Here is a 10,025-nt window from a genome sequence, read left to right as displayed (position 1 = left end):
TCTCCACTAAACTTTTATTGAATTCTTATACAACACACACATACAAGACATATTTCTGCAAAAATATACCCCCAATCTTCATAAGGAATCTGTGATTAAATAGGTTACAACACAATGGAAAACTAGAATAATAATATGGGATCTTTTGATTTTTTCATATCATGCAGGTATATATTAGAAACTTAAAATAGTGCATATAAAGATCCCTAAGTGTGGACTAGCTCATTCAGATCATCAAGCCTAAAGTTGAAACATCACTGATGGTCACAAACATCAAACTAAATCAACATAGAAGTTATTATTCCAAACGTCAAATTTTCCCTCTCATGTTCAATCTGTTAACATGTTTTCAGCAAAATGTGGACACATTTTGTACATGCACATTGTTTGCTAGATCTTGTTTTTGTAGCATCCATCTTCTAAATGCTTCTTTTGGGTGTGTTGTTCTGTCCATCAGTCTGCGGATCTCCCTGGAAAGCAAAGAACAAACCATGTAAATATTCAGCAAAGTAGGTAAACTTATGTTGAGGAGAATAGATGAACACGCTTCTCACCAGGACAGAGAAAGCCCCCGAACGATTTGAGTTCCCTCTCTTTGAAGGATCGAGCTTCACCTGTCTCTTTGCTCGAATCACCTGGAAGTCAAATAAAAAAACAAAAGACAAGTCACTATGTGAGATTTTATGTGGCATGATGTCAAATAGCCATTAACAAACACTATTCTTATGAATGGACTGAACTGATTAAATCAAGTAAAGTGGCTGACTACATCTCATTGTCTGTAAACAAGGATAGATGACGTGCCCCCACCTGCTGCCACTGTATTAAGGTGACAACAAAATACCTCTTATACAGGCACTGACAGGTCACACATTTGGAGCCTGAGACTGTGCAGTTGAAATTGATTGGTTGGGCTGCAATATCGAGATCCACAGCTTGCTGTAGTGAAAGCACATATTTAACATGGCATGGTTTGGTTTTGTTTATGTTTTATTTCAGTGTTTTGAGTTATGTTTTATTAATTCCCTCGTGTTGCCCGTTTTCTCTTGTGTGTTTCTTCGTTCAGTCTTTAGTGTCTCCTGTTTTAGGTTGTAGTTCTGGTCTTCAGTGTTGTCTTGTTTCCTGCCTCTCTGTGTTTCCCTCCTGTATTGATTACCCTGATTGTCCTCACCTGTCTCATTAGTCTCACCTGTGTCTGATTACCTCATGTCTATTTAGTCTCTGTGTTTCATACTGTCTGTGTCGATTCATTGTTTAGTAATGTGTTTGGTAACCTGTCTTATGTCAGATGTTCCTCGTCAGTGTTTTCTTGTTTTGGAAAGTAAGTTTTGCCTTTTGACTTTTTTAGTTTAAATAAATCCTTTTTTGTGTTCCTGAAATTGGTTCCTTTTCCTGGATTTTTCAACCCGTGGATTGTAACATAACTAACCAATAAAAGTGTTGAGATCCCTCAGGTCAGTGCACTCTACATCAGATAGAGGTTTTTGAAGCAGACACACTGTTGTGGAAACTTAATAGGCCCTAGTGTTGTGTTCTTTGTCATCATTGCACTTCCACTCTGCTGATCCAGTGCATACTGCTACATGAGCTGAGTTTGTCAACAGAGCCATTCAGGTGTCAGTAGCTGAGATTGTAGGAACTTGGGTTGGTTACCAGTTGGTTGCTGGTTCAAGTCCCATTGGAAGTTGGGTTTGTAGCTTGAGGGGCGCTTGTTCACTTCCTGAGCACTGCTGAGGTGCATTTGAGCAAAGTACAGAATCCCCAACTGTTCCAGCTCTCTTTTGTGTGCAGTAATTCACTCTGACATCTCTCCATTAGTGAACGTCAATAGGATCCGTTTGTGAACGTGTTTGCTAGTGTTTTGAGCCCCCCAAACAGACGGCCCATGTTCCTATCTGATCTATGGCTCCTTTCCCAAATGTCATTCCCTACTCACTCTGTCCCTAATTTCTGACTCCTACTTCCCTGTTTCAGCAATAAATGAATACATAGTCCAAAAACAAATCTTTAGAAAAAATAGTCCTTTGGAGTTCCATCAATGACAGTCACCATGCTTAAATTGCTGTTTCAACCTTACTTTCAATCAAACCAAAGACAGGCTCAGAGCTAGAGCTGAGAGGGGTTTTAAGCCTCTTGACAAACCGTTAATTGTGCTGCCTGTCAATCAATTCAGCTAAGCGACTTATAGTGAATAACACTTATCCTGCAGACAATCAAAACAGATAAGTTATCAAAAAATTCACCACCCGTACAGTGTGCGCTGATAGAGACATGAACTAATCAGAACAATTTTGCTTTTTTAATTAGGCTTTAAACGGGCCAATTTCTGCTGTAAAAAAGTTTTCTTAGACTGGATGAGTAAATTACGATCAATGCATGCACAACCAGTATCACTGGAGCTTTGAGGATTCTTCAATTTTTTTTTAACTCTGGAGGTTGCTGCTTGGTCTGACCTGCGTCCCATCGGTTAACAAGGAGGAGGTGGAGCTCATGCCCTAAATTGCAGTTAGTCAGTGAAACTAACGCCAACATTTTGGCTTCACTTGTGAAAAGCTGTCATGCTGTCCATCTTTTCATACAGTCTATCATTTGACCGTTTTGCCAGTGTAGGGGTTGCTATGGAAACTCACCTGTAGGGGGTTGTCTTTCTTGTTGTTGCTAAGGAGGGAGAAGGAGCCAACGCGGGATATACGTTTGTTCTTTTTCTTTATTGCAGATGGAGTCAAGTGTCGCCTGGACCTATCAGTCTTTGAGACAAGGCACAGGAATAAGTAAATACATTGAAAATTGAAACTAAATCCATTCCAGTATTCTTCAAACATGAATGCTCTCATATCATACTTTTTACCTATCTAATACAAAAACAATGAGGTTTCTGTGGATCATTTCTGTTTTTCAGCAAACGGATGATTCATTGTGAACCAGTCACCACCTCCCCCACATGTGGCTTTCTGATCACTCTGACTAATGTTTGACTAACAAGATTGGTTTACCTGGATGAGAGTTTTTGGGAAGCCTTTGACAGAGACAGCCCCGGGAAGGCTGGAGTGGCTCAGGTGAGTGGGACCCCTCTCCTGCTGTCTCTTACGTCTGAACAAAACCTATAAAGATGAGAAAGTCAGAACCAAATCCACATCCACAGCAGCCCCTGCATGTCTCCTTGTATGCTGAATTAAGTCTTATATGACAATAATATTTTAGTTTTCTTGTATGTTACTCTTTGTTTCCCATCACTGCTGATCTGTATTGTTCTTCTTACACCAAGTCTCTTCCATTTAATTCCAGTCAAACTCCAAGTAAAGGAAGAAAAAGCAAAATCAATTATGGCAGCATCCCCACCGTTTCCTGCATTCCTCGTTTCTGCTCACAAACTAAGCACTGCCATTAATACACTTGTTTTTATAATTAATGTACTGCCACATGGAGGAACAACCTATTTCCATTTGCCCATTAGTGCTTTATGATAAAATTTACAACAGTACCACAGGGCTTAGAGTCCAATCAGTGCCGGTTTTTTCGCTCCAGGTTTTTACACCCTTCTTTATTTGAAAGGCAACCACATACATTTTTTTAAAATTTGGAGTTGACTTATCAACACTCTGCATGGATTAACTGTGTTTGAGCTTGTTTCTTCCTTTGAGCTTGTCTCTTTTCATTTTAGTAAGGATGTTTTTTTCCTTGTCTTTTTACATGCTGTGGCATTAATAGAACCATGAATCCAAGTCCCTCAAAGTTGGACCTGCTTCAGACTGAGCACAAGGTGGTGACACTAACCTGTCCATCAGTCAAGTGTAGCTCCCTCTGCTGCTTCTGATCGTCATACTGTAAAGGGGAAAAAGAGACGTCCAGAGTCATCACATTTGCTGTGTTTTTGATTTATAAATTTTCAAGAGGATTTATTTCCAGGACAGCTATACATACGCTGTAGCTCAATTTAATACACTGTTTTTATTCATTAGCTTATAAGTGAGCCAGTGAAAACAGCCCATGCTCCTGTCCAATAATTGCCCTCATCAATATAAAAACTTGACAAAACAGTTCATCAACACTAAAGTTACTGAACATGGCACCATTTCTGGATGGAGATTGATGGGAACTATCATGTCGGACAAGCGTAACTAAAAAAAAGCTGCATGCTTTGTAAGTATGAGTTCGTGTGTGCGTGAGATACAGTATTAAACCAAATTTAGCCTCTTTCTAAACCTGCCACAATCCATCTGGATTTCTACTGTTGTGCACATAATGTCTTGCAGAGTCCCATTAATTAATCCTTTAATTTATTCCACTTCATTATAAACACGAGTGTCCTTGATGGAAAACTTCAAAACAAAAGTAAACTAAACCAAATGTAGCTTCTTTAAAGACAAATTGTGCATGCTGTAATTATAATACAACTTGCTGCTGCAGAGAAGCACATATGTGGCACATGGTCCCTTAGATGGAGAACAATGCCCAATGAAAAGTCTTTTATGTGTAGGCGAAAATCCTCAACTCCTGCAGCTGTCCGATCCGTTGTCCAGATGAGGGAGATTACTTTGGACACAACACAAGGATTGTCCGCAGACAAATGCTAACCACGAGTTTAAAGTATAACAGGCGGCTGCCACATGAAAAGCCAAAAAAGGGAGCAGAAAAATTGATGGGTAGATATACGCCACAGACGGGTATATTTTCAGTATGGTTTCAGTTTAGCTGTAAAAAACATCACAATGAGAATGAGACTTTTGTTTCTGTTAGAAAAATAAATGATATGTCAGGTCAGGGTTAGACTGTACAAGTCTCCAGCCAGCCTGTAATGCATTTGACCACTATTATCGTCACAGCAAAACTCTTTTCCGAGGAGTCAGAGTGAAGTCACATTCCTGTAGAGTGGCTGGCTTTCTTTGACCTAAGCTTCTGTAAAAACACTGACCAACACTGTCTGAACCAAATCACTTTATCATACGAGTCATTTTCACCAATACTCAAAGTACAGACGGTGAAAATGTATCATAAATCTAAAAAAACAACAACAGATAATTAAAATGAATCTTATTAACCAGAGGAAAAGTTGATCAACCTCAACTGGCTTGCACACATCATTTCTGACACATAGTGTATGTCCATAGTGTATTTTTACAGTCTATGGTCCAAACCTTTGAGAAAAAACACTTTAATTTGAATTTTTAATTTTAACATTTTAAAACACATCGCTTTCTTCACATAAATATAGCTTTAGAGTTTCAGTTCCATTATTTTAAGAAAGATAGTATAAGTGAAATGTTCTGATTAAAAGACTGATAGGTCAGAGTTTCTTTTAACTTTAATTTAACAGAAGTGTTGGTTATTATGTATTAGGTAGTTTCTATCCAGCAAACAACATTTAAAAAGATTTAAACACACGTCACTCACCCATGAAGTGTCACATCAGCACTGACGATGACTGACGCATAATAGACACCTTGGTCGATGCTGTCCATCCCTAACTATCACATCCATTAGAGGTGTGTCTCTTACCTGTCCGTCTGCGGTCTGTCCGCTGACACACAGCTCTCCCTGTGTTGATCCTGAGCAGTCGAGGGCATGTGACAGCAGGCTCGCCTGCAGGCACAGCACGCACAGCCAGATAGTAAACCCCATGATCCAGGCAGGAACTCGAGTGTTCCCTGCCCCTGTCAGCTCTCAGCTTTATATGCTCGGCTCTGCTAATGGGGACCAGATGCAGGGGAACGGGAGGCCATGCCAGCTTCACGCAGACAAACAGCCCACCACAATTCTGCTCTCTTCGCCAGCCAGTGGCCTGCGGTGCTGCAGAAACATGTCAGACATGTAGAGGGGCCTCCCCTTTCAAGACTCCCCCACCTACCCAAAGAGAAGCATAAAGGACATTTTCCACTTAAGACTGCACTGTAGCTCCAGCCAAAGTATGTGTGCGTTTAAGAGTGTGTAAATAAGAAAGCCGAGACAGAGAAGAGTAACTTGCGTTGTCAAACCTCTCTCCATAATACATAAAAGATTGGCGGTTTGGTTCTTGTAATGTCTTGAAGAAATGCCGGATTACACAGCGATTTGTCTCCTTTCCTGGTTCTGTCATAATGTGTACATACAGAGGCTGTTTATATAGTTCCAAACACTTCAGAAAGCCATTTAGAATTACTGTAATTACTCTTCTCAGTAGAATATACAGCAGCTATCAACACTGCTAATTCTTGCAGTTTGTAGACTTCTGCTGAACAAGCATTGACAAAGGAGATGAAATCCTGACTGTCAGATGTGGATTAGAAACACGAGTGGTTTCTTATGGTTTGAGGGAAACTGTTGAAGAAAAAAAAAGGAAATAAAGAATTCATTCACTTTCTATAAAATGTACAGTATGGTTTACATTATCTGGAAAGCATATTGAGGGTGCTAAATGTACCGCTGTGGGAATTTATATGGTCTGTAAAACACAGCACACCATAAAGAAGGCACCTCCTGATGGGGTGAGTTCAATATGAATAGGCACCCTGTCTCAAGGTGTATTACAGGATGGAAAGAGTGAGTTGGAGAGGGAGAGACGAGAATCCGGTCTTGTAGCCTCAGGCTCTGGGTCACAGAGGCAATGTTTCCTGTCAGGATTGGAAAGGTACTCTGCTGTGAAAATGGCTAAATTAAAGCTAAGTTTCATTTCCGGTCCATGTTCATATATCACTTTCCTGCCCTCAAGTGTATCAGTAACCTAAAAAAAAGTAAATGCATTTGTCAAGTCACAAAATTTCCCAGTGAGTCACAGCTTGACAATGAAAAATGAAAGATTCATTTAAAGGCTCCCCCTTTACTCTGCAATCTGTTCAACACTATTTTGAGAAAACTTGAGGTTCAGTGAAAACACCGGCTAGACGGCTGCAAGCTAACGTGAATTATTGGATGAGATATTTAGTCAGGAGATGAAAGAAGGGAAGAGTGAAAAATATCTCTGAACAACCAGCATTGCTATACCAACCAATGCAAAATGGGTTTAAGTCTACCAATGGGCAAACATGTCCACGATTTTATAGGATAAACGTAGATTGTTATTTCAGTGTTATTTCTGCTGTCTATAGTAAAAACATCAGAACATTAGCTGTAAGATGTGTTGAAATTATGTACAAGTTTACATTAAAGATATAGTCAGTAGCTTTTTCCTCTACATTGTTTTTGGTTGACTCACAGCATTTCAGGGCAGGGATTGGATGTGTTTCCCTCAGCCAATAACAGCGCAGGTGATTTTGGGTTCCAATACAATTCAGTGATTGGATCCCACTCAAACTGGTGAATATTGTGATGGGAATATGATGGGAGCCTTAGCGATAAAGAAATGCCATATAGATAAAGCTTGTTCCATAAAGGGGAAACCTTGGGGTTGACGTTTACCATCAAATTGCAGAATTGGCCTGCTTCTGTTAGACAGGCTGGTGCCAGACAGCGGAGGTTAGCTTGTGCTAGCTTGCTAAATTATTGGCTTTTCAATTACAACAAATGTAAGCTTGTAGTGTAGGCACATGCAATCAAACAGTAAATCCTGAAGTGGGCGTGCACTTCTGCCCAATTTGAATGTTGTGTTTAGAAATAAACATTTCTATTGACTCTGCCTTTTAGCTCTCTGGATGTGGCCATGTGAAGATATATCAGTCACAGCAAGAGGGACTTATTTTATATCCCAAATCCCCATACGGCATTAAAATAAAGACTTTCAAGTTAAAAGAAGTATTATGCTTTTCCACATTTTCTGATGTGTATATTATACTACAATATCTGTTTTTACATCATAGCCTTTATGTGGCCAAGGTTTTCAATAACAAGGCCAATGTATGTTCAAGTAATCCAGGCTTCGAAAATTCTGTCTACAAGCTTCTCTGAATGCTACATTTCAGACATGATTTTTTGCTATGTAGATTTAGTGATGTTGCAAAGTCTCAAAAAACTCTAAATTTAAGGATAATTTCACCCAGCATCTTCATCTCTCATTGTTTTCTGCTTATAGGCTCTGCACAGGCCTCGTTTTCAAGTGTTAGTTTGGTCTATGAGTATTCAAAAAGAGATGTGAGCAGTATGTTTTGTTTCTATTTTTATATCTCTGATGTTAGAATTGATTGCACCCTAGAAAGCTGACTGTGATTTGAACAGAAGCTTTACCTTGCATCACACTGTTGAATATATGACTGTATTTCTGTCATTTTTGTGAACAGTGCAGACTTATTTATGTGGGAAGGAAATGAGAACACAATTAGCCTGTTCTATTGTTATCATGCCACAGAAATGCTTTCCAGCTAATGATGCAGGGTTGTAACGCTGTTCGTAGACCTTTGTGTTTACAGCTTGTTTTATCAATAAACCACATCATTTTATGTTGACCAGGTTGTCATTAGGTATGAATCTATGTTCATGTCGGCTTATGTTTTAAACTGTTAGACCCTGTCTTTAAATGCTTGAAGAAGAGGAGGACAAGAAGGAAGATACATTTCTGAATTCCAAAATCCACAAAGCTCCTCAGAACTTTTGCAACGTACAAATAGAGAGTTAACAGGGAAAACATAATGGACAGAGCCACATTTAGTATTCCAATTCCCTGCCTCCCCATGGAAAGTGTCATTATTCAGCGTTTCTGCTTTGAGCTGCATGACAATGTGTTTGACAATCGACGAGCAGCTGTTGAACTTACATACATGCTTTCTGCTCTGATCAAAGATGACAAGACAGATAATTTGTGACACATAAATACTCACAGAGATGTTTTTGTCTGTGTGAGCAGAAGATAAAAAGCTTGTTCACAGCGGGATGACAGAGGAGAGAAAACAGGAAATCTAACTTAAGAAAAAACATCTGGATAAGGAGATGTGACGCATGAAGTAATGGATGTTTTGGATTAGGTAAGTGAAATGATGACTGTCTCATTTCCACATTGGTTAAAGGGTTTGCTCACCCCAAAAACAACATATCTTTTATAGTATCATTGATTGGTGTATTTGACACGATTTTAAGATATCTGCCTCAGAGAAAACACCTCAACAAAAATACTACGGAGGAAAAGGAAAATAGTTAATGTGGCTCATAGCATGGTTAAAAACATTTTCAAAGATTAAGTTTAGTTCTTTTATTTTTCCAAAAACAGTATTCCTATTACTCTACATAATTCACAGCCTCTCCTTTAAGCTTTTTACACAAGAACTACTTTTTGGCAAAAGGTTGTTCAAATGAAAGCTATTTACACAACGGTGAAAGTTAAAATACTTGTTATATTGAAATAGATGATCTAAGCTTTGAATAATAACACTAGTTGAACACTGCTTGCTTGCAGTTCTAGCCAAGTATGTAACTAAGTACGTTTTTTTATAAAACACTTATCACAGACAAAGGTCCAAAAGTGGTTTACAGCAACAAAATATAATAAGTAGTTAATGGACCAACATTATGAAATCCTCCTATGACCAGAAACAATAATTTACTGTAATACATAGACTGGGCATAAAGACCAGACTCAGCTGGCCTACTCCTGAATCAAGCTACAAAATATTAAAGGAAAAAAAAAGCCAGACTAGCTTTTTCCCTCTCATGCTCCCATCCTAACCACTAAGCTAAGCTTATTGGTAGCTATATCAACCAAGATGACATGCATTTACTCTACCCTCTGCATGAGTATAAATCAGCCAATGACCTAAAGTGTATACATCTTTAAAGTTGTGTTCAGACTAATACAAAGAAAATCTTTAATCTCAAACAGCCAATTGGCTGACTAGTTAGCTGACATATCAGTCAATTAGCCTCCTTGTGCACAAAGGCATGGTCCCTAGGCCTCCATTGCCTTAAAATAGCATTTTCTAATCACATCTTTATGTAAATCTATGCAGATACAACATGTGAAGAGATTAAATGAACTCCCAAGTGCAATTGGCAATGCATGTATACTTAATGTCAGGTCATGTAGATAATAGCCTCAAGCTGACAAACAACAGACTGAACCTCATGCCCCCTCTTCGCAGTACAGCTGGACAGGCTTATAGGTCTGATTGTAAATCAATACTCCTTTT

General features: G+C 39.0%; 2 protein-coding genes across 3 annotated transcripts in view; one reads left to right on the top strand and one right to left on the bottom strand.

The window, feature by feature from the left end:
- On the bottom strand, positions 1-7,006 carry LOC306834876 (uncharacterized protein). Its single transcript, XM_079361134.1, has 6 exons — positions 5,497-7,006; positions 3,775-3,822; positions 2,994-3,101; positions 2,631-2,747; positions 555-635; positions 1-470 (listed from the first exon to the last, which is right to left on the bottom strand). The coding sequence occupies exons 1-6, from the start codon at positions 5,617-5,619 to the stop codon at positions 420-422; spliced, it is 528 nt and encodes a 175-aa protein (XP_079217260.1). The 5' UTR covers positions 5,620-7,006; the 3' UTR covers positions 1-419.
- Positions 1,230-10,025, top strand: part of myripb (myosin VIIA and Rab interacting protein b) — a 129,980-nt gene continuing 121,184 nt past the window's right edge. The window contains exons 1-3 of one of the 2 annotated variants that reach the window (XM_079361125.1): positions 1,230-1,454; positions 2,717-2,771; positions 2,900-3,056. The gene's annotated coding sequence lies outside the window, so the exon portion shown is untranslated. The remainder of the gene's footprint in view (positions 1,455-2,716; positions 2,772-2,899; positions 3,057-10,025) is intronic. The other variant, XM_079361126.1, reaches the window with a different exon arrangement.

This window comes from Symphodus melops (assembly GCF_947650265.1).
Source record: "Symphodus melops genome assembly, chromosome: 14".
Classification (NCBI taxonomy): domain Eukaryota; kingdom Metazoa; phylum Chordata; class Actinopteri; order Labriformes; family Labridae; genus Symphodus; species Symphodus melops.
The sequence above is the reverse complement of the archived record's forward strand: the minus strand, read 5'-3'. Positions and strand labels throughout refer to the sequence as shown.

What these genes read in the sequence shown, in the direction of transcription:
- LOC306834876 (XM_079361134.1), bottom strand. Translation starts at nt 5,619, where the DNA reads ATGGGGTTTACTATCTGGCTGTGCGTGCTGTGCCTGCAGGCGAGCCTG. An exon ending in TACACTTGACTGATGGACAG is followed by an intron (nt 3,102 to 3,774) that starts GTTAGTGTCACC and finishes TCATCTTTATAG; the next exon opens with GTTTTGTTCAGACGTAAGAG. An exon ending in CGGGGGCTTTCTCTGTCCTG is followed by an intron (nt 471 to 554) that starts GTGAGAAGCGTG and finishes TTTGCTTTCCAG; the next exon opens with GGAGATCCGCAGACTGATGG.